The 24,844-nt window shown below is 45.6% G+C and overlaps 2 protein-coding genes across 2 annotated transcripts in view; both read left to right on the top strand.

The window, feature by feature from the left end:
• Positions 1 to 24,844, top strand: part of SGSM3 (small G protein signaling modulator 3) — a 732,042-nt gene that overhangs the window by 575,331 nt on the left and 131,867 nt on the right. The window contains 1 exon segment of the mRNA XM_077452424.1: positions 18,963 to 19,011. Coding sequence (XP_077308550.1) covers positions 18,963 to 19,011 — 49 coding nt within the window.
• On the top strand, positions 2,399 to 4,677 carry LOC143927929 (uncharacterized). Its single transcript, XM_077452425.1, has 2 exons — positions 2,399 to 4,342; positions 4,505 to 4,677. Exon 1 carries the CDS (start codon positions 2,416 to 2,418, stop codon positions 4,336 to 4,338), a length of 1,923 nt encoding a protein of 640 aa, XP_077308551.1. The 5' UTR covers positions 2,399 to 2,415; the 3' UTR covers positions 4,339 to 4,342; positions 4,505 to 4,677.

The raw sequence follows: 24,844 nt of genomic DNA, 5'->3' as shown, positions 1-24,844 counted from the left end.
TCCTCCCTCCCTCTCTCTCTCAAAACAGGATCCGGACTAAAGAGTCTTGCGAATCCTGTTAGCGGTTGGTGGGGTGCACATAGGTGTTTGGTGAAGGCGTCCTATTTTGCTAAAGGTTTCGCTGACGTTGGCTTGTTTGTTTTTTCCCTTCCTTCTTCTCTCCTTCTCTTGCCTTAGGCTCTGCCCAAAGAACCAGAGAGGTCAGGGGGGAAGAAGAGATGTCCTTCATGTATGGCTAAATTAAAAGAAGGATGGTCTAAGCCCCTTTGTAAACCATGCATAGACAAATTGGTCTATAAGGAAGCTACGGGAGCTTGTAAGGATTTGATTTCTGGAGTACAGAAAGAAATGGAGTCCATCAAAGCAATGTTAGCGAACCTTGAAACCCCAAAACCAGCCGCAGTCCCCTCTGCTTCCACCCCAGTTGTAGGTGACGAATCAGAGGAGGAGGAACTTGATTCTCTGGATGGCCTAAGTGAGGCGATCCAGAGATGTTCCTGTTCAAGGGTCAAGCTCTCCCAGATACAGGCTCTCACTCGAGGAGGTTGATGCCTTACTGGGGGTAATTTATGAGACGCTCGAAATCAGAGAGGAGCCAGTCTCCCTGTCCTTGCATGACCGGATGTATCAGACCCTTAAAACTGATTCAGTTAGGGTCTTTCCGGTTCATAGCACACTGATAGACTCAATCAAAAAAGAGTGGGAGGAACCAGAGAAAAAGTTATTTTTTCCTAAAAGCATGAAGCGGAGATTCCCCTTCAGCGAGGACCCTTCTTGTGTTTGGAATAAAGTGCCCAAGGTAGACGCAGCTTTTTCCCAGTGTGCAAAGTCAACAGATCTCGCCTTTGAGGACATGGGTGTTCTAAAGGAACCCATGGATAAAAGGATGGAAGTACTGTTAAAGAGGTCATGGGAAGTAACCATGAATAACTTAAAACCTGCAATGGCCACGACAATAGTGGCTCGCAACTTGGAGGTCTGGCTGGAACAATTACAGGGCCACTTGGAAGGGGGGACCTCCAGAAAGGAAATTCTGGATTCCCTTCCTATGCTACATAAAGCAGCAGGCTATATAGCAGATGCCTCTGCGGAGTCTGTTAAATTGTCAGCCAGGACCGCTGCCCTCGTAAATTCATCACGTAGGGCACTTTGGCTGAAGTCTTGGTCGGGAGACTCAGCCTCAAAAGTGAGGTTATGTGGCATCCCCTTTGAGGGAGACCTTCTGTTCGGACAGGATCTTGAGAAAGTCCTGGACCGTACTGCAGACAAGAAAAAGGCTTTTCCTGTCAAACCTAAGAAGACTACAGGCAAACGCTTTTTTCGTCCTCAAAGACAGGGACAGTCACAAGGACAGACCTCTAAGGAGTCAACCCCTAAGAAACAGTGGATGGGAGGAAAACAGAAAAGCAATCTCTTTTCCTCTTCTAAAAAAACCACTAAATCCCAGTGACGCGGTTCCTGTGGGGGGGAGACTGGGGCAGTTCCTCCCACAGTGGGAATACACTACTCCAAGTCCTTTTATCCGGAGGATCATCAGGGAGGGTTACAAAATACAGTTCACACACGTCCCACCTGCAAGGATGTGTCTGACCAAACCTCCCAAAGACCCCCAGAAAGCGTCAGCTTTGCTGTCGCAAATTGGCGATTTAATAGATCAGAGGGTTCTAGTGCCAGTTCCGCCACAGGAAATAAATCAGGGTTTCTATTCACACGTGTTTGTAGTAAGGAAACCGTCAGGCAAATTCCGGTTGATCTTGAATCTGAAGTTACTGAACAAGTGGGTAACTTACAGGAAATTCCGGATGGAAACAATTTTTACAGTGAGATCAGTACTCCCTCCAAATTGTTTCATGGCCTCTCTCGACCTAAGGGACGCGTATCTTCACATCCCGATTCGAGAAGACTCTCAAAAGTATTTGAGGATAGCGATTCTTTGGGGAAGTCAGATTCGATACCTCCAATTCAGGGCTCTGCCTTTCGGTCTGTCTTCTTCCCCCAGGATTTTCACCAAGGTCCTGGCAGAAGCATTGGCTCCCCTAAGACTGAAAGGGATCGCTGTCATACCGTACTTGGACGACCTTTTATTCTTTGCCCCCTCAAAGCTCCAACTGCAGGGAGGGTAGCTATCTCTTGTCTAAAAAGGTTGGGGTGGTTGATAAACCAAGAGAAGTCACACCTGATACCAACACAGGTCTTACAGTATCTAGGTTTTCTGGTGGATTCAGTGTCACAGAAAGTCTTCCTCACGGAGGAAAAAGTGATAAAGGTGAAAGACATGGTAACCTTCCTGCAGTCCAATCAGACAATTTCCATCAGGTCAGCTATGGCAGGGTTGGGCCTATTGGTGGTAACAATCCCTGCAGTTCCTTGGGCAAGAGCTCATTTCAGGTGTCTCCAGGCCAATATTCTGGGCAGATGGGACGGGACACAAGAGTCCCTGGACAGGACTATCCATCTATCCTCAAAGACCAAAAGGTCTCTTTGGTGGTGGAAGAGAGAAGAGAACCTAGTACGGGGTCTTTGGTGGTCTCCTCCAGTGTCTGTTCGCATCACCACGGATGCCAGTGCTTGGGGCTGGGGGGCCCACTTGGGGTCGAAGGTAGCCCAAGGATGCTGGGGGAAGACACAGTCCCAGAGGTCAGCCAATTGGAGGGAGTTGCAGGCAGTCTGGGAAGCCTTAAGGGTGTTCGCCAGGGATCTGAAGGACCACCATGTACAGGTCCTCTCGGACAGTATAGTGACGATTTCCTACCTAAACAAGCAGGGAGGAACAAGATGCCTGTCCTTGATCAAGCTAACAAGTACGATCATGCATTGGGCAGAAGAAAACCTAAAATCGCTTTCAGCGGTCCATCTAAAAGGGGTGGACAACCACCTGGCGGACTTTCTGAGTCGACACCGGGTGTACGAATCAGAATGGTCACTAAACAGGGAGATTTTCCAGATGTTAGTGCGCAAATGGGGTCTTCCGGAAGTGGACTTGTTCGCCAGGAAAGCGAACACCCAGGTCCCAGTATACTTTTCCCTAGAGAGGGAGGCAGGGGCAAAAGGGATAGACGCTTTGGCACAAAGCTGGGCTTTTCACATTTGCTACGCCTTCCCCCCATTCAAGTTAATTCCTCTAGTCCTGAGGAAATTTTTGCAGGAACAGACCACATTGATACTAGTGGTTCCGTACTGGCCGAAGAGACCATGGTTCTCGGTGCTGCTGGGCCTGACAGACGAACCTCCCCTCATACTGCCCGAGAGGGAGGATCTGCTGTCTCAGGGTCCAGTTCTGCTACAAGAACTACAGACCCTAAAGTTATCGGCCTGGCGTCTGAAGAAAGTCTCTTGAAGTCTAAGGGACTCTCAGATAGGGTAATTAAAACACTTCTTGCTAGTAGGAAGAAGGTAACCCAAGCAATTTATGTTAAATACTGGAAAGTTTTTTGTTCATGGTTGGACACTAAAAAGGTGTCTATAAGTATCCCGACAGTCTTGGAATTTTTACAAGACGGTGTGGATAAGGGGCTGGCCATTAGTACCTTAAAGGTACAAATTACGGCCCTGTCTGTTTTTTTGGATCAACCTCTGGCGATAGACCCGCTAGTTAGCAGGTTCTTTAAGGGGTTGACCAGGATTAAACCTGTTCCTTTCAAAATTTTACCCAAATGGGACCTGTCAATTGTGTTACAGGGATGGGTAAAAAAGTCTCTGGAAGAAGAACCTTCCTTGAGATGGATCACGCTTAAAACGGTGTTCCTAGTGGCTATTTCCACAGCCAGACGCATTAGCGAGCTTCAGGCACTTTCGGTGAAAGAGCCGTTTTTACAAATTTTTGAGAATAGGCTGGTGTTGCGCACGGACCCTGGGTTTTTACCCAAAGTAGTGACAAAATTCCACAGAACACAGGAAATTGTTTTGCCTTCGTTCTGTGGGTCTCCCACTAATCCTAAGGAGGTTGAGTTCAGCCAACTGGATGTGAGAGCCTGTGTCTTACAATATCTGGAGATGTCAAAAAACATTAGAAAATCAGATGCATTATTTGTTTTACATGCGGGTAAAAAATTGGGGTCACAAGCTTCAAAAAATACAATTGCAAGGTGGATCAAACAAGCTATTGTAGAAGCCTACAAAGGAATGAAAATGGAATGTCCTTTTTCCCCCATGGCTCACTCCACACGGGCGCTATCGACCTCATGGGCAGAGCGAGCTGGAGCAACACCAGAACAAATTTGTCGAGCAGCAACTTGGTCAAGCTACTCGACGTTTATGAAGCATTACAGATTGGACCTTATCTCAGCGCAAGACCAGGCGTTTGGGAGAAAGGTCCTTCAAGCGGTAGTCCCCCCCTAATCTGGTAAGTTCTCGTTGATCCTCTCTAGTGCTGTCCTGGACAGACGACTAGAGAAAACGAGAGTTAGACTTACCGGTAACTCTGTTTCTAGGAGTCGTCCAGGACAGCATGGATTCCCTCCCTATATGCTGTTATAATGCTGGACAAGTGTTTTTGTCGTTACAGAAGCCGTTTCCGGGGAAGTTCTCGTTTACAAGACTGAAGGGGAAGGGACGGAGACCGCCCTTTAAAGATCTGGTTTGTGTTTCCTGCCTCTGGAGGTGGAGCCTATCTCTCTAGTGCTGTCCTGGACGACTCCTAGAAACAGAGTTACCGGTAAGTCTAACTCTCGTTTTCTCCTGCACTCTTATTTCTGTAGGCAGATACAAAAAACAGCCCCCTGGCTTGTGTGCTCAAATTCAAAGAATACCTATTTTTCTAGTCCGTGTATGTGTGGTCCTTTTTCAATATAAATGGCTGTTGTCATTCAGTTGCAGAAATAGTCACTATTCAAACATGGGACCATAAAAGAGAAGAAAGTTTATCTCCCACCTCACTGAGAGGAGAGACATAGGCATACTGGAACAGAGATCTGCAAACTACAAACTGAAACTGAGAGAAACTTTTTTTTTTAATGGTTCCATGTTTGAATGGTGATTTTATTTCTGTAACTAAATGACATGAAAGCCCATTGGCGACTAAAAAAAAATGTTTTTGGGTTCAGTGATCTCCACTGTATCTCAATGGGAGGCTCATAAGGCCACTATTGGGGGTCATTTAATCCACATTACCACCTCCAGAAAGTGGGCTATGGAAAAGCGGGTATGGCAGCTGACCTCTCTCTGGGCTCAGGCCGACGCGAGCTGGAAGGCACAGCCACTACCTTGGCCACTGAACTTGACCTCTGAGCAGGCTGAAAAGGCCTTACGCTGGGCCAGACATGAATTCTATATGAGTGCTAACAAGCCTGGGCCCAGGAAACTCAATTCAATGGGCCGCACACACAAACCTGTCCATCTGCGTACCAGGGGTGGTGGTCTCACTTCCAACCCGATGAAGATCGCAGTTTGTGACCTGTTTGTCCTTCCTTTAGAGAACTTTTTTCAGCATCTGCTTCTCCCTCCTCAATCTACGGTGGCCAACGACCCTGTAGGGCATTTCGGAGGTTGAAATTGCTCAGGCCATTAAGTCGCTAAAGCCTTCCAAGGTTCCTGGCCTAGATGGGTATTTGGGACTTTATTTCAAGAAATTTGCTACGCTCCTGACCCCCCATCTGGCTGCAGATTTTAATTCATTTAGATTCATTCATATATTTCTCAGCCCTCCCCAGAGTCCCTCAAATCTCATATTGCTTTTCAGATTGGAATTGCTGTTTCCTAAAACATCCAATGAGGCCCCTGAGCCACAGGCATTCAGCCCTATCTCTCTATTGAATGTAAATCTGAAGATTTTGAAGATGGTTCTGAGCACCCATGTAAAAAAATACCCCCAAGCCTCATACACATACTCATACTCTTGAAGCTCAGGTGGGCTTCACCCGGGTTAGGAAGACAAGGCACAATATTCTCAGGGTTATCCATCTGATCCACATTTATACCAACGCAAGATACCTGGCTTCTTATTGTCCCTTGACAGATACAAGTCGTTTGATTCGCTTTCCTGAAATTATCTAGAAATTGTGCTGGGGATTTGGAGCCTACTTCCTTTCCTGGATTAAAGCTCTATACTAATCCCCTACAGCTTCTGTTAAGTACACAGGGTTTTCTCTTTCGTTCACTGACTGATACAGCTCCATTAATCTTGACCATAGGTTTACGCCACCTTCAGGAGAGTACTAGGCAGAACATGTTATACATGTGAAAATACAGAACTTTACAGTTCCGCCCAGGGGGAGGTCCCTCCAGTAACATCCCCTCAGCTTCCTGCAGCTCAGTTTTTTCTGCCTAGTGAAGGAGATGAACCTAGGAACCCTGCTGGACCATCGATCCTGGGATTTTTCTGCAGAGGTTTGCCTTTTGCGCAATATTTTTGGATCCTGCGACCTTCTATCAACAGCCAGCTGGGTGACAGGCTGGATACCCTTATCCTTGTAGTCTCCCCAGCCTGGCCATTGAGCGTGTGCAGACCATAGCTACGCGCCTGGTCAGCCACAACATGCCCCTCAGGCTCCAGGGGCGGCCAGTGAGCACAACGCTCCGGGGCACACATATGACCGGGCTACTGATCTGTCTGTGTCACAGTGAGCCATGGCCAGCAGCCACCCCGTACTCTTCTGGAGTGGGTCTATGATGTGATGTCCCCAGCTCGTCCGGATTGTAAGTACAGCTCTACCTGCCTCGACTGGGTTGAGCAGCTGGGCATTCCCTGGGAGGTCGATTCGGGGGGGTCCCTCTCTTCTCTCCTTGTCCCAATCATCTCCCCCCGTGGGGGATGCTGCATGATGGGCTGCTGAGCGGTGTGTGCGCCTTTAGCCAGGGGTTCCCTGGGGGGCTCTTACCTGCATAGGGGGGATGTGCTGGGTGTCTGTGGTCTCCCGGCTGGGTGTCTGGAGGTCTGCATATGCTGATCGCCATAGTGCTGTTCTACCACCATTTTCACTGTCTTTTCCCTGTGTACAGTAGTTTGTCGGCCATGTTTGGTGTGCCTCAGTGGAAAGCATGGTCAGGAGCCATTTTGCTGTAGTACGGCAGCCATTTTCCCTGTGATCATGTTCCTTATACTGGGCGGCCATTTTGTTGTAGTCTAGTGCAGTTTTTCTGCTCAGCGCTGGTCCCTGCTGCTCAGAACAGCACGGTTTCACTCAGGACACCTGGGAGCTGACACAGGCACTTGTAGCTAAACGGTGCAGAACTCGGTCAGAATGGTGATTCCTGCGGTGGGGGCCCCTCAGTCTGCAGCAGCTAGGAGGGTGGGACGGTGCTCATGTCCTAAGTTCCCCAAGGGCGGCAGACAGGGTGGGTCAACATGGCTTCAGAAACTGATGTTTCTTCCCCAGAACTCCCTGCAATTGCAACCGGCTCGTCTGCAAACAGTGCAGTGCCTTTGGACACTTTGTTGGCGGTCCTGAAAACGTTTGTTTCCAGGGTGGAGGCGGTGTCCGGGCACAAGGTGGTAGAAAGAGGCCCCTGTCCTCTGGGGAGGGCTCTGACACCGACTCGGTTCCTGCTGAGACTGGCGGCCCCTGCACTGTTGCTTCAGATTACGCTGACCAGGACCGATCGGACAGTGAGGATGAGTCCCCGTCCGGGTCCGCTCAAGAAAAGGGATAGTTGGAGCACTTATAACAGCTGTGTGTGATACCCTGAAGATTCAGGATACGGCAGGTCCTTTTGCCGAAGTAGAGGTCCCTTTTGGGTCCCGTAAACCAGCCCATACACCTACGGTGTTTCCGTATCTGACTTATTTCGACAAGTTTATATACAAGGAATGAGGGTGAATGCAACGGACCTTTTCGGTCCCAAAAAGCATAGCGGTGTGTTAGCCCTTTGTGGAGAGCCTTCTTAACTAATGGTCGGCTCCTCCAGTCATGGACCTCCCAGTATCCAGGTTAAATAAAGTAACCACGATCCCAGTAGTGGGGACTCCTGTGTTTAAGGACCCCACGAGCAGGAAGGCCGAGGCAGTGGCCGGTTCTTTGTTTACGGTTGGAGGGTCAGCAGTACGACCAGTACTGGCTACAGCACTTGTCGCAGACAGTTACTGAATAGGGCAAAACTTTTTCACCGTGAATTGGAGAAGCAGCAGGCTACTCCCGTCTGTGTGTAACTAGCAGACCAGTTAGTGCACGGCCTTAAGTACGTTTGTGACGCGGCTCTGGATACGCTTCCTCTGCTATCCAGGGCTTCACTGTCAGCAGTGGTGCTAAGGCGCCTGATTTGGCTAAAATGCTGGTCGGCAGACCAGGCATCTAAAAAAAGCCTTGATGGAGCTACCCTTCCTTGGTGAGCAGCTCTTGGAGCCTCGTTTGACGTTTTTAAGAATGTCACAGGTGGGAAGAGTACCTTTCTCCCACAGGCCAGGAAGACGAAGGAGCCACACTGCAGGCAAGGGCCCTCATTTTCCTTTCAAAAGAGGCTTTTTCATTTGTCCAGGGCTTTGGCTAAATGCTCCCAGTCTGACGGTATGACCTCTGAGGGACAAACTCAAACTGATTCTATTGTCCTGTTCTATTACCATTCAGGTATTTGCTTTTTACTTTTGGCTAGTTGTTCCACTGTGTTATGGTGGAAACATGCCATATAGTATCAAGTCACAACATATTTAAACTCTATTCAATTTTTGTTCTGTTTTTTCTCAACCATATATTGTCCCTCTCTGCAGGCCTTTGGGGATGTGCTTTTTTTTCAGCAGCCACTCTATTTTCAACATTACCATCACAGGCCTAAACAGGCTCTACTAATGGTTTTATGGCCTATGAAATAAACAGATCAAATTTTGGGAATCCGTGTCTATGTGGTGAGATATGATTCTGTGCTTTTCTCAGCTATATGCCCCCTATGTCCTTTGAATTATATATTTTTTGATTTTCATTTTTGATTGTTCATATGTACAGTGCCTTGCGAAAGTATTCGGCCCCCTTGAACTTTTCAAACTTTTGCCACATTTCAGGCTTCAAAAATAAAGATATAAACTTTAAATTTTTTGTGAAGAATCACCAACAAGTGGGACACAATTGTGAAGTGGAACGAAATCTATTGGATAATTTAAACTTTTTTAGCAAATAAAAAACTGAAAAGTGGTGCGTGCAAAATGATTCGGCCCCTTTGCTTTCAGTGCAGCAAACTCACTCCAGAAGTTCTGCGAGGATCTCTGAATGATCCAATGTTGTCCTAAATGACTGATGGTGATAAATAGAATCCAACTGTGTGTAATCAAGTCTCTGTATAAATGCACCTGCTCTGTGATAGTCTCAGGGTTCTGTTGAAAGCGCAGAGAGCATCATGAAGACCAAGGAACACACCAGGCAGGTCCGTAATACTGTTGTGGAGAAGTTTAAAGACGGATTTGGATACAAAAAGATTTCCCAAGCTTTAAACATCCCAAGGAGCACTGTGCAAGCGATCATTTTGAAATGAAAGGAGTATCAGACCACTGCAAATCTACCAAGACCTGGCCGTCCCTCTAAACTTTCAGCTCAGACAAGGAGAAGACTGATCAGAGATGCAGCCAAGAGGCCCATGATCACTCTGGATGAACTGCAGAGAACTACAGCTGAGGTGGGAGAGTCTGTCCATAGGACAACAATCAGTCGTACACTGCACAAATCTGGCCTTTATGGAAGAGTGGCAAGAAGAAAGCTATTTCTCAAAGATATCCATAAAAAGCCTCGTCTAAAGTTTGCCACAAGCCACCTGGGAGACACACCAAACATGTGGAAGAAGGTGCTCTGGTCCGATGAAACCAAAATCGAACTTTTTGCCCACAATGCCAAACGATATGTTTGGTGTAAAAGCAACACAGCTCATCACCCTTAACACACCATCCCCACTGTCAAACATGGTGGTGGCAGCATCATGGTTTGGGCCTGCTTTTCTTCAGCAGGGACAGGGAAGATGGTTAAAATTGAGGGGAAGATGGATGCAGCCAAATACACGACCATTCTGGATAAAAACCTGTTGGAGTCTGCAAAAGACCTGAAACTGGGACGGAGATTTATCTTCCAACAAGACAATGATCCCAAACATACAGCAAAATCTATAAAGGAATGGTTCACAAATAAACGTATCCAGGTGTTAGAATGGCCAAGTCAAAGTCCAGACCTGAATCCATTTGAGAATCTGTGGAAAGAGTTGAAAACTGCTGTTCACAAACGCTCTCCATCCAACCCCACTGAGCTCGAGCTGTTTTGCAAGGAAGAATGGGCAAGAATTTCAGTCTCTCGATGTGCAAAACTGATAGAGACATACCCCAAGCGACTTTCAGCTGTAATCGCAGCAAAAGGTTGCTCTACAAAGTATTAACGCAAGGGGGGCGAATAATTTTGCACGCCCCACTTTTCATTTTTTTATTAGTTAAAAAAGTTTCAAAAATCCAATAGATTTCGTTCCACTTCACAATTGTGTCCCACTTGTTGGTGATTCTTCACAAAAAATAAAAATGTTATATCTTTGTTTGAAGCCTGAAATGTGGCAAAAGGTTGAAAAGTTCAAGGGGGCCGAATACTTTCACAAGGCACTGTATAAATATTAATTTGTATTTATAAGTTCCTTTTGTATTTTGTTGTCGTAGCATTCACTGCAAGCTGCACTACCTATCTCCTGAGGAAGCTCGAATGAGCGAAACATGTTGAGAGTTGCAGCTTTTCTTTTCTTTTATATATAGGATTGGTAACATTTCATGTACTTATGTTCTGTACCAGGCCTATACCCATTGTTATGTATTGATATTTTTATATTGTACAAATAAAAATTAAATCTTTTAGAATATAATGTCTTGATCCATCCAACCTTATACCGTTTAAAGTCCTGGGGTTGGTTACCCTCCAGCCCTTTTGGTTCTCCCCCCCCCCCCCCCCTTTCCTTTTGGATTTGTGTCCAAGGGACAAAAGCGTCCCTGGAACCACAAGCCTAACAGCCTGCAAGCAAAAGGGCTACCGCATGAAGGTTTACCCCCGCCCGGCATATGGGTGGGGGGTCGCTTTCGGGAGTTTGCAGCCCGGTGGGCCTCTCAGCTATCCGACCAATGGGTCTGCGAACTGGTTTCCTCCAGCTACAAGATAGAGGTCCTCTCTTGGCCACCAAACAGACTCTTCCCCTCCTGCAATCCCTTACTCCCGGCTCGCTGGGAGGCCCTGTTGGGGACAGTATGGGACCTGCTAAGCCATAGGGTGATAGTGCCTTTTCTGGGTTCGGAGAGGTTCCAGGGGTTCTACACCAATCTGTTTGTAGTCCCCAATAAGGAAGGGGTACGTCCAATCTTGGACCTAAAAGCCTCAATTGCTTTGTAAAAGTACAGAGGTTCAGAATGGAATCCGTTCGCTCAGTAGTCTCTGCTCTCCATCAAGGGGACTCCCTGGCGTCTTTGGACATCCAGGATGCGGACCTGCACATACCCATATGCCTCAGGCATCAGAGGGTTCTGCGATTTTGCAGTTGGGGAAGCCCACTACTAGTTGTGGCTCTCCCTTTTGGCTTGGCTTCAGCACCCAAGTTTTTACCAAGGTATTGTCTCCAATTTTGGTGTTGTTGCGACAACTCAGGATTGCAATCGTAGGTTATCTGGACAATCTTCTGAGTGCAGCTTCCGCCTCAGAATTAAAGGAGGATGTGGCGATCACCATGCAAACCCTGCAGGAATTTGGGTGGCTGTGTTCATACCGACTCAGCACTTGGAGTACCTAGGCTGACTGCTGGACTTCATGGAAGGGGGGGTGTTTCTCCCTTCAGACAAGTTGCAGACTCTCAGAGCTGCGGTAAAACTATTGATGAACCGCAGGTGGTCATCGCTGAGCTTCTGCATGCGAGTTCTGGGCCTCATGGTGGCCTCCTTTGAGGCGGTATCGTACGCCCATTTTCACACCAGAGTCTTGCAGGAGGAGATGTTGACAAAATGGAGCAAATCTCCGTTATCCCTGGATCGGCAGATTCGGGTGAGCTAGTCAGTCAGAGACTCCCTGCTCTGGTGGCTGAGGTCCCTGGCACTTTGGTCCAGGAAGTCGTTCCAACCTCTTCATTAGACCGTGATCACAACAGACGCCAGCCTGACCGGCTGGGGTGGAGTACTTGGGAGTACAGTCGACCCAGGGCCTCTGGTCAAGGGAGGAATCCAAATTGCTGATCAACGTGAGCAAACTTTGAGCGTTCAGGCTATGCCTCTCCACATGGTCAATGAAACTATGAGGGTGTCCGATCAGGATCCAGTCAGACAACGTCACAGCGCTGGCATGTGTCAACCATCAAGGAGGAACAAGAAGCTTGGCTGCAGCACGGGAGGTCGCTCACATCCTTCAGTGGACAGAGCGACATGTACCGGCCTTGTCGGCCATTTTCATCCCGGGAGTAGACTGGCAGGCGGACTATCTGAGTCGCCAGATGTTGGACCCAGGAGAATTGGCGTTGCATCCAGAGGTGTTCAAGCTGCTGTGCCTGCGGTGGGGCACACCAGATGGATCTTCTGGCCTCCCGTCTCAATCGGAAAGGTGCCGAGATTTGTATCCAGGATAAGAGATCCTTGAGCAGATGCGTCAATCGCGCTGGTGGCTCCATGGGATCAGTACCGACTGATCTACACTTTTCCTCAGCTAAAGCTACTACCACGTCTACTCCGCAGAGTGGAGGCCAAGGGGATTCCAGTAATACTGATTGCCCCAGATTGGCCTCGGCGTCCCTGGCATGCTGACCTAGTACGACTGGTTGCAGATGCTCCCTGGCGACTGCTGTTGAGAGAGGACCTTCTGTGTCAAGGTCCGATTCTCCATCCTGTTTTACCATCGCTGGTTTTAACGGCATGGCTGTTGAGAGCCAAGTGCTAAGGAACCGGGGCCTGTCGGACTTCAACTAGGTTGAGAGCATGGAAATCTTCTCGGAAGATATACCATCGTACCTGGAAGGCCTGCATCTCCATGTGTGAGGAGATGGGGTGGCGTCTGCACACCTATTCCATTTCCAGGATCCTGCTGTCCCTACAGCGAGGAGTAGACCCAAAATTGGTCTTAAGCACCATTGAGGGACAAATATCAGCCTTGGCTGTTTTTTTCCAATGACCCCGGCCGTCTTACTCTCTAGCGAGCACTTTTATTCTAGGGGTCCGGCATGTAGCCACCTTTATCCCCGTGGGATCTGATCCTTGTGCTATCGGCGTTTCAGAAACCGCCATTGGAGAACATCAGGGAAATTCCTTTTGTTGACTCTCTCAGAAAGTGGTCATCCTAGTGGCCATTACTTCGGCCAGGAGGGTTTTGGGAACTAGTGGCCTTGCCTTGCAAGTCGCCCTACCTGGTTATCCACAAGGATAAGGTGGTGTCACGTCTGCAACCTTCTTTTCTGCCAAAGGTTGGTTCGGCATTTCACATCAATGAAGACATTGTGTTACCGCCTCTGTGTCCTAAACCAACACATCCTAAAGAAGTGGCCCTTTATTCCCTGGACGTGGTCAGGGCTCTAAAGACATATTTGTCTGCCACAGCTCCCTTTCGGAAGTCAGATTCTCTGTTTCGGTAGCTGGTCCAAAAAGAGGTATGGCGGTCTCGTCGGCCACCATTTCTAGGTGGATCAGACAGATTGTTGTACAGGCCTACTCCTTGAAGGGGCAGTTGCCCTCCTTTCCTTTTCACGGCTCATTCCACCAGGGCAATTGGAGCCTCTTGGGCTTTCCGACATCAAGCGTCAGTCGCTCTAGTATGTAAGGTACCAAATTCTACAGAGTGGATGTAAGGCGCATCGTCTGATGCCTGCTTTGGCCATAAGTTTTGCAGGCGGCTGTGTAATGTTTGTTCTGTTTAAATAAAATACAGTTTCTTTTGAGTATAATGCACTGCTGCATTGTTGACCACAAGTTCTGATGTGGCTAGATAAGGTGGTGGCTCCCCTGTTAGGGAGCACTTCTGGATGTGGGTGAAGTTTTTTTTTTTTTTTATTATTTTTTTTTTTTAATGCTGTTTCCACCCCTCGTTATGACACTGCTTGAGGACGTCCCTATGGTCAAGATTAATGGAGTTGTGTCAGTCAGTGAATGAAATAGAAATAGGAGTTTTGTACTCACCGTAACAGGGTGGAACTGTAAAGTTCTGTTTTTTCACATGTATAACGTGTTCTGCCTAGTCCTCTCCTGAAGGTGGTGTAACAACCTATGGTGAAGATTAATGGAGCTGTGTCAGTTAGTGAACTCCAGAGAAAAGGATTTTACGGTGAGTACAAAAATCCTATTTTTTTTACCTCATGTTTCCCATCCACAGCTGTCCACTGTCACCAGCGCTTTTTATTCTTGCATTGGAGCCCCTTGCCATTGCTCTTTGTGACAATCCCGACATATCTGGCATTCCTTATGCGGGCATCCATTATAAGGCAAATTTTTATGAGGACGAAGCCATCCTGCTCCTAACGAATTCTCTTATCACTCTTCCCAACTTACAAGCAACGTTGAATCACTTATCGGCTATTTTGGGAATATTGCCCACCCTGATGACCTGGTCAAGCATTTACAGATGATGTTCCCTTATTGCTGGGCGTCTGATTCCATAGATTACTTGGGGATTAAACTCACTAACTCTTAGGACACTTTGTTCTCAGCCAACCACTATCCCTTGCTGTGCTCCTTGACCTCTCCTCTTCATTCCTGGCAGTTCCCCTCCCTCTCTTGGATAGGCCAAATCTATTCAGTCAAAATGACAATCCTCTATTTCTTTCAGGGTTTGAACCAAATCCTTCAATTTATCTGGGCTCAAACGCCAGAGTTCCCAGATCGACACTCTATATCCATAGATTGCAAGGCGGCCTGGGAGCCCCTAATATGGCAAAATATCTGGCAGCCCTGATTTCTCAATTATCCATGTTACATGTTACCTCTGACATTCCGCTGTGAGTGCTCTTGGAACTACCTAATTGTGCCCGATTTATTTGCAGGCATTGCTTTTGGCTTCCTCATAAATTACATCCTCTGGCGCTGAGCCCTCTTAAGCGTTATAGCTTAAAGCTGTGTGGGTTCGGTTCGATATTTGGGAAATTTGACGTCCCCTTTCCTACCTCTTTTACCAATTGTTAATAACCCCCTTTTTCCACCAGGGTTAGAATAGCCTTGTTCCTTCTCCTGGTGGACCTCCCATGACTTTACCAGGGTGCGTCATTTTCTCACCATGCACGCTTTTCCGTCTTGGGAGGTCCTCTGGTAGACGATCCCACAGTAGGAACACTTCCACTATTTGTAATTGCAACATTAGATTTCCTCTCTTTGACATACCTCCACTTTTCCTTTTAACAAGACGTCTTTTGAGCATATACCTGTCTACACTCCCCAGGGTCCCCTGGCCTTATTTTGTCCCTTTTCACCTCTCTTAGTGGTATGCCATCTCTGTCAACCCTGTTTGTATCTCCATTCTGCATAACAAAGATAATCTTTCATTGGTAGTAAGGGAGCCTTTTGGTATACACTTGGCTGTTATGGATAGTTTGCTAATGTCCTTCCCTCCATTCAGCTCCTGTTTTGTCCTTTCTTTCCATTAAGACAGTGTCTTGAAAGTATTAATTTTTCACATTTTGTCATGTTTCAACCAAAAACGTAAATTCGTTTTTTGGGGATTTTATGTGATAGACCAACACAAAGTGGCACATAATTGTGAAGTGGAAGAAAAATGATAAATGGTTTTCATTTTTTTTTTTTATAAATATCTGAAAAGTGTGGCGTGCATTTGTGTTCATACCCTCTGAGACAATACTTTGTAGAACCATCTTTCACTGCAATTACCAGATGCAAGTCTTTTTGGGTATGGGAAGCATCTATGAACAGCAATTTCAAGTCTTGCCACAGATGCTCTATTGGATTTAGGTCTGGACTTTGACTGGGCCATTCTAACACATGAATATGCTTTGATCTATACCATTCCATTGTAGCTCTGGCCGTATGTTTAGGGTCATTGTCCTGCTGTAACGTGAACTTCCACCCCGGTCTCAAGTCTTTTGCAGACTCTAACAGATTTTCTTCTAAGATCACTCTGTATTTGTGTATTTGGCTCCATCCATCTTCCCATCAACTCTGAATAGCTTCCCTGTCCTTGCTGAAGAAAAGCATCCCCACAACATGATCCTGCCACCACCATGTTTCACGTGGGGATGGTGTGTTTAGGGTGATGTGCAGTGTTAGTTTTCCATCACATAACGTTTTGCTTTTAGGCCAAAAGGTAAAATTTTTGGTCTCTTCTGACTAGAGCCACATGTTTGCCGTTTCCCCCACATGGCTTCGAACAAACTGCAAACAAGACTTTTTATGTTTTTTTTTTTAACAATGGCTTTCTTCTTGCCACTCTTCCATAGCTCAGATTTGTGGCATGCACAACTTATAGTTGTCCAGTGGACAGATTCTCCCACCTGAGCTGTGGATCTCTGCAGCTCCTCCAGAGTTAACATAGGCCTCTTGGCTACTTCTCTAATGCCCAGCCTGTCGGTTTAGGGGAACGGCCATGTCCTGGTAGGATTGCAGTTGTGTCATACCCTTTTCATTTTTGGATGAAGGATTGAACAGTGCTCTGTGAGATGTTTAAAGCTTGCTTTAAACTTCTCCACAACTTTATCCCTGACCTGTTTGGTGTATTTTTTGGCCTTCGTGATGCTGTTTGTTCATTATGATTCTCTAACAACCCTCTGTCGGCTTCACAGAACAGCTGTATTTATACTGAGATTAAATTACACACAGGTGGACTCTATTAATTAGTTGACTTCTGAAGGCAATTGGTTCCACTAGATTTTAGTTAGGGGTATCAGAGTAAAGGGGGCTAAATACAAATGCACGCTACACTTTTCAGATTTTTATGTGTAAAAAAAGTTGAAACCCATTTATCCTTTTTCCTTTTACTTCACAATGAAGTTGGTGCTTTGTGTTGGTTTATCACATTAAAAAAAAACACGTTAATGTTTTTGGTTGTAACATGACAAAACTGTGGTAAATTGCAAGGGTTATGATTATTTTTTCAAAGCACTGTATATCTCATGTAATTCCAACCATAGCAGTTGAGACCTTAGAAAAACCCAAATTTGTTGTGCTGGGAGCATATAATATCTTAAAATTGGTATTAAACAGCAGCTATTACAATATGCATGGACAAAAAAAAATATATATAGAAAATGGTGAAGCGCTTGAAAAAAAGTCCAACATCAACCCAAAATATTTTGCTGGCACAGACTCAACTGGCAAAAACATATAAATTTAATCCACTTTTAAAAAGTCCGAAATAAGCCAAGGGGGTGTGTATTGAGGTATCAAATAAGTGAAGAGACCGCCACCCAAACACACTGCCTCTTACCCATAGGTAGATGTTAACGAGTATAAATCACCGACAGCTCCTCAGCAGCACAGGGATGATTCTGTATCTCCTTCACAGTCTTAATACCCAGTTAAGAAAAAAAAAAGACTCCTCATAGTGCAGACATCCAAATATTAGTTTATTGATAAAAAGCTATAAAGTTTCGCACTCACATTTCAGCAGGTTAATATAGGCATTGTAGGAAATATCCAGCATTTCAAACCCACAAAATGGCCGCCGCAGCCCAGCATGCACTCCTCACCCAGTTGAGACCTTGTGACCTAGGATCTAACGCACATTTGAGTTTCATTTTATATCTGTATACATATCACCCTTTTAGATATATTTTCATATTTTGTTTAGTTTTGACTGCGGTAGATTTTTATCCATATCATTTTATCAATAAAATTGTTTTCTTTATTACCCCCCTTCCTATTTGTTTTTACCCCCTCTTTTATTTTTTCTTTATTACCCAGCCACCTTTCCCTTTCATGTTTTTTTATTTTTTTTTTGTTTTATCTCCCTTGGCCAATGACGGTATTCTTCGGTGTGATGGTATGTGCATAATGGGTCCAAAAATCTTTAGTCTTTTAGATGGGATAATTATAATCCAAACACATAGAGATTAATAACAGGTTAATATAATATAAAGTTTATTTTTGGGGCTTGGTGTCTTAAATTTTAGGTTTAAGTTTATCGTATTTTATCTTTTATCATCATTATTTTCAATTATTTATTGATTGCCTTGTTGTAAGATATTAATTTGTACAAAAAATAATGTTATGGTGCTTGGTTCCTGTGGAAGCCAAAGGAAATATTTTTTTTCCCTTTTAAGACCTAATTTCCATGCCCCCGTAGCTCCTATTTAAACTTTCCTGGCTGTCCAAGTCCCGTGATTTGTTAAAGGGCCATTCCCGAAATGGGTTGTCATGACTACAGTCTGCTGTACAGCTTCGTTGTGAGGAGTTGGTCTGGCATCAATCCGTGTTGGTGACATCACATCCAGCGCACCGCCCGACTACACCAGCTGCACCACCAGTGGTTTGGAGTCCTTTGCCCGGTTAATTGGGGGCCTGTCCACATCACTGACCCTTACAGGTTCAACCAGTGGTCTGTTATCCTTTACATTGGGTGGATGCCCATGCGACATCTGACACCTACACACCTTTTGACCGCCCCCAGCGCTGGCTGCGATATGGCGGAGTCAGCCTTCCGAGGTTTGGGTGAGATCGAGGTTCATAATCAAGCATGATGTTTAGCATTGATTGTCTATCAGCCATATTTTAACCCCGACTTTGATTTCACAATAAATCTTTTAATAACAAACTGTGAGAGACAGTTTTATGACTTTTCCGAGGTATGCCTCAAGTGGTTTGTAGCCATTACCCCCCCCCCCCCCCCCCAGCGCTGGATTAAGAGGAATTTTTTGTTTGTTGGAAAGCAACTTTACCTCCCATGTTTGATAGGAGAAATTAATGTTATTTTGTAAGAGATGGGTGCTACATTTTTCAAGGTTTCACCTGAACTGCAAATTATATGCTGCCATATGGTACAGGAAGTAGATAAGTTAATTTTGTTTTATTCACTAAATTTAACAGATCCTAATTTGAACTGGTCTTATTTTTAACTAAAGGCTTTATGACTTTGTTTTGTCCTGTTTGCATGTTTTGTAAATATGTGTTCATCCTTTTGCAGGTTAGATGAAGATGGAAAAGTATTAACTCCAGAAGAGTTACTATACCGAGTAGGTATTTGTAATTACTATATTGGGGTTCACCGAGGCAGCTGAATAAGCAAGTCAATCAAACCACTCTTTCCTGAAGAGAGAATGAGGCTGTATAGCCCTGGGCTTATCTTCCAAATAAATAAGGTGTTCTACTGCAAGTCAGTTGGCCCATTTATTTCTGAAAAGCCGCATGCTTGCACTTTGGGAATATCTTAGCCAATTTGAGGAGAAAATTCTGGACCTATATACAAGCAGCCTTTAAAGGTGTCTGTGTAATGCACCAGCCCAGATGCAGTATGGTGCACAGCTGGTTTACAAAACAGTGTATTGCCAGGTTAAGAATGTTTTCAATATTTCAATATGCTTTCATTAACAGCACAACCTACTGCTTGTGAAATGTTGGGCTGTGCAAAGAATGTAATAAAACATCAAAAATAACTCTAAATGTAAGTGCCAAATATTGCAAAACATACATTTTTAGCAAGACATGTTTTTCCTGAATTTACTACTTTTGAGATAAAGATTGCATGAGTTATTAAGGGGGGAGGTGGATGCTTGGGGCAGGGGAAGCCGTCCCTGCCAGGAGAACAGTTATTGCTAGCAGCTGTAACAGCCACTAGCGATAATAGCATGGAAAATCTAGAGGGCTGGTTGTACCTTACATTCAGCCTGCCCATACATGGAACCATCTATGGCTGACTTGAAATGTGGCTTACCCTCTGTCTTTACTAATGCTGCATAACATTGGTAATGATTAGCAGTGTAAATACCTTTTTATCTTACTCGTACAATACAGGACTTGTATTTATAGACCATGGGTTATATAGAGGCGATCTTCAGGTGATTAGACACTGGCAAAAAAACTTTCCTGGAGCCACCCATACTGTATGCTCATATAAACTCATATAGCCTCACCCACTCAATGAGCCTCTATTTTTCCTTGAGCTATTTTTTTTATTTTGCCTTTTCAAACATAATTTTTTTTTCCTTCTGACACTTCTATCAAAATCTGACATCTGACTGTGTATTGTCCTAGACTATCTAACAGTTTCCAGATTGATACCCCACAGTACCTTTGGGACCATACCCCAACTCCTGTGCTTGCTTCAGGCACTTTATCCTGCATTAGATGCTTACCTTGACACCAAGTGCAACGTTTGTTGTTAGCTGCAGGGTACTATACAGCTGCTAAGCCATGGTCCATATCTATGGTTTCCAGACCCTGAAGATCCATTCAGATTGGTGCAGGTGCAGCCTGAACCCTAACAGGCACAGCAACATGGATTGTAAAAAAGCGCTTGGCACACAATTCAGATACATGGGCAAAGGAATTGGGAGTTCACTTTATGTTACTCCCTGTAATACTTGTTTTTAATGTTTTCGGTGCAATTGTCATGTCCCATCCATACTTCTCATTGTCTCAGGATAATGATGTAGTCATGGCATGCTTTAGTGCCTGGGTTATAGTGACTTCTGGAATTTTAGACACACAAAACACCAACCCCTTTGCATCCATTTCAATAGTACCCATCTGGGAATCCTCTCACCTAAGCAGTGGAGGATCATGTTCTATTATGATGCTGCTATATTTCTCTGTTTATATCTCACTCTTAGGCGGACATTAATGTTGAGTTCTTTGTAAAATATTTGCCACTCCAGAACCTTTTTGGCTTTCATGGGACAAAAACACTATGCTTTTTCTTGCCCCCCTGACATGCTCATGCATCAGAGATGGAGACACCATACCTGTTTGAGGATGAAATGGAGGAACGGAAGGGGTTGCAGATTTTGTAGCAGAAGCTGCAGAGGATTTTGCAGCCCCTGCATTTTAGGAGCAGCAAGCTATGGCTTCTCAACAAATGCTCTCCACTGTCAAGTATTCATATGGTGGTTGTCCTCAGTGATCTGCAGGGTAAAGCCAAAGGGACAAGGAGTGGTTCCACAGATTTATCCAGGGTTTTTACAGCTAAAAACAAAGGGAGAAAAGATGGGAGAGCCCTTATGGTGTAATAAGTATATATTTGGAATTTGTTCCCAGAGTTCTGGCTTAAATAGAAAATGAAGGATAACGTACATCTGGCAAGGTTGCAGCAATCCATTCAATGACAACACGACCTGTTTCCATGCTAGGTAAAGTTGTCCAAAGACAAAGAGGCAGTCCTCTACGAAACGTGTAACCATGCCCCCTAACCTCTGGAGCCACATATGTTCCACTGATTGCTGACTACCGGTCCTCCGGCGCTCTTTTAGGCTCCCATCGATATCTACAGGATCCCAGTGACTGTCGAACCCTGCCTGGCTCTTCCATTCCAAGTGGACCGACTGACTGACAGACCTGCGTGAGGCTGGGAGTCCCATGCCATATATAGGCACTGATTCGACCTACTTCTGTGACTTGTTATACACTAGCATGTTTTTCCATGACTATATTGCTACACAGTCTGCTGCCCCTGGTGGTGTCTTTTTGGTATTACAGGTGCTGCATATTTCTATTCTGAGAAGATCCACTCCCAGAGGCTTCTGTGTACATACCGTATATACTCGAGTATAGTTCGATCCGAATATAAGCCGAGGCCCCTAATTTACCACAAAAAACTGGGAAAACTTATTGACTCGAGTATAAGCCGGGGGTGGGAAATGCAGCAGCTACTGTAAGTGACAAAGAGGGTCAACAATGCCCATCTGCAGCTGCATGTCTCACTGTGTCTATTGCATGCCTCCCTGTGTCCTGTGCAGATCTGCCTACCTCACTGTGTCCTGTGTATACCTCCCTGTGTCCTGTGCAGATCTGCCTACCTCACTGTGTCCTGTGTATACCTCCCTGTGTCCTGTGCAGATCTGCCTACCTCACTGTGTCCTGTGTATGCCTCCCTGTGTCCTGTGCAGATCTGCCTACCTCACTGTGTCCTGTGTATGCCTCCCTGTGTCCTGTGCAGATCTGCCTACCTCACTGAGTCCTGTGTATACCTCCCTGTGTCCATTGCAGCCTACCTGTGCTAATCTTCATCCTTTGTGTCCTGTGCATGCCTCCGTGTGCCCATCTGCAGCCACCGATCAGCGTGTCATAAAAGCTTAGTCTGTGATAGGCAGAACACTCAATTTCCCAGTAGTCAGTTTTCAGACTATCACGGACATCCCCTCATCCTCGTTTGAGGTATGGGGATGAGGGGATGTCCGTGATAGGCTGAAAACTGACTGCTGGGAAATTGAATGTTCTGCCTATCAGACGAGGAGGAGGCGCGGCTTTTAAATACTGGACTGGCCGCTGTATGTTTTTATGACACGCTGGCCACCGTCTGTCTACATGACATGCCTGATCAGGTAGGCAGACGGCGGTGACTCGAGTATAAGCCGAGGGGGGCACTTTCAGCCTTAAAAAAAGGGCTGAAAATCTCGGCTTATACTCGAGTATATACGGTATATACTCGTGCCAGACACCACCATGTGTGTTGTCTAAGTTATCAATTGTCATTGCTGGTACCACTAAAAAATAACATTTCTCTTGGGCATCAAGCATCTATATCCCAGATTTGCCATGCCGCCCCCTGGTCATCTGTTCACACATACTTCATTTTCTACCCAGTGGATATTTAGGCTATGTCTGATGCAAGCTTCAGCTGCAAAGTGCATCAAGCTAAGTGTCTCATGGAGTAGGCAGGGTTATATGAGCATACATTGGGTGCAACAGTAGCAAAGTTTCGGATCACCTGAAGGTATTCCGCATATAACCCATGATCTATGACTATAAGTCTGTAATTTACTCCAAGATCAGGTATTTACAGGTAACTCAAAATTTCAATTTTTTAATCTGTTTACTAAGTCATATGACTGCATGGTTTCAGGTGCTGTGCAGCTTCTGTTAATGCCGACAACAGTGAGGGATTTCCAGAGCAGTGGCTTCATCCCACTAGCGGCAATGTCTGACTGTTATGCAAGTCACCTTCTACCAGCCACGGTAACCTTCTGTTCCTGGGCGGCTGGTGTGAAGAGACTCCAAACACACCCAGAGCAGTGGCACCAGTGAGGTGACCCCACAGCTGTGGGATTTCCTCACTGTTGTCAGCTCTTGCAGCATTAATGCTTGCTTAGTACATGGCTATGCAAGAGTACTAAAGGTTTAAAAAGGCACTCACAATGATAAGCAGATAATCCTGAGAGTTCTAGGTTTTTTTTACATTTTTTAAGGGCAGAAGAAAAGAGGATAATTATCCTCTTTTCTTTTGCCCTTAAAGAAATAAAAAAAGTTTTAAATGTAAAAAAAAAAAGCTAGGGTGTGAATTGGGGTTTGGAAAGGGGAAAAATTAAGTGGGGCTGCTTCATGGAAGCAATTCTTTTAATTCATCTAAGGTGTGTATTGAGTCCATTGGGTGTCCTGCAATGGTTATATATTTTGTGGTTTGACGGTTTGTATACAGTACAAATAGTATTTCCTGAATTGGTCTAAATGATGCAGTTAGGTCCAACGTTTGTATTATACTGTTCACCCTGGTGAACCATTGGCCCGAGTGTTTGGGACATTGCATGCATTTGCAGCATTTAGCAAATTACATAAGAGATCTGAGTGTCATCAGTTATAATTATCCACAGAAAAAAAACCTTTGTGATAGAGGGTAAAACAAATGTTACTGCTTAAACACAATTTTGCAATGTTGATATGTGTTAGTAGCGCTGTACAATTCATCACAGCCACTTTGTGTATGCACATCGAAAGAAAAACTGTCCCAAAATCTAAATCATTTTTTCGTAAAACAGGGGACAGGGGGCCATAGTACTTACTATGTGGGTTATATCGGACGACAGATGCTGGACACTAGCACGCCCCTAAAGGCATATACTCCCCTATATAACCCCTCTCATTACTGGGAGTCCTCAGTTTTTTCGCCAGTGTCTAAGGTGTTGGTCATGAGTAAAGATGTGCTGTGCTGAGCTCCACGGGTAGTAATCCTTAATGAGGGCTAGCCATGCTGACCGGATCCGTTCTGATGTCTTTTCATGGGCTACATGAATGGTACGTAGGCCTCGTATCTGAAGAAATGAGGTTTTGCTTGCAAAGGCTTCTCTTTAGAGAGCTGGGCCCTGGGATCCAGTACTTTTTGGTAGTAAGGCCATAAAGTTTTACTGGCAGGGTGCTGTCGCAGGTCCAGGATTGTGGGATAACCGGAGAGTTCCCTGGTTCCTGAAGGTTTCCTATAAGTTCTCGGAGCCCACCGTGCAGGGTGAAGATTGGGTCTTTATCTCTGATAAGACCCTGCTGCGAGGATATGGTAAGGGAGATTTTCTCAGGAATTTCTCCTTCAATGTATAGTGTTGTCATGTCTATGTGTAACCACTGGGGGCTGTATTGAACACTCACCGTCCTGACGCTGGAAACAGCCAAAGCCTTCAATCTCCTCTCCTCCAGCCGTACAGACCCTCTGGTAAGAAAAGGGGGGTCTGGTCTCTTCCTGGGCCCCCAGATTGGCTTTATTCCCCTTCGGGGGGCATGCCAAGACAGTTGCCTCTCGAGAAAAATGGGCAAACCACATCAGCAGAGGATTTACCCCCCGCCCGCCATGCTTACAGGTTCACAGGACACCGCTAGCACGGGAACAGCCTTCCTTGAAAGGAACGGGGGGCCGTAATTCACGGGGGCGTGGCTAACGGTGTCAGATGCCGGCCACACATGGAAGAAGCTGGTTCAACACTGCATGTGTGAAAGCAGCTGCTGGCTGTGGAGGGACAGCAGGTGGATGGCTTGGTCAGGCTAGTGTACACAGGCTTACTCCTTTGGCACATTATACTTTGCTGTATCAGCTAATGGTGCTATAGCCTAGCAATGTACATTCTTTGACATAGTGCCTGAATCGTCACT

Source organism: Lithobates pipiens, unplaced genomic scaffold (genome assembly GCF_037356315.1).
Source record: "Lithobates pipiens isolate NorthernLeopardFrog02 unplaced genomic scaffold, aLitPip1_a1.2 Scaffold_23, whole genome shotgun sequence".
NCBI classification, from domain to species: Eukaryota; Metazoa; Chordata; class Amphibia; order Anura; family Ranidae; genus Lithobates; species Lithobates pipiens.
This window is presented reverse-complemented; position numbering and strand designations above follow the sequence as displayed.

Bases quoted from the DNA above. Each gene is read 5' to 3' on its own strand.
- LOC143927929 (XM_077452425.1), top strand. From the start codon at position 2,416: ATGGGACGGGACACAAGAGTCCCTGGACAGGACTATCCATCTATCCTC.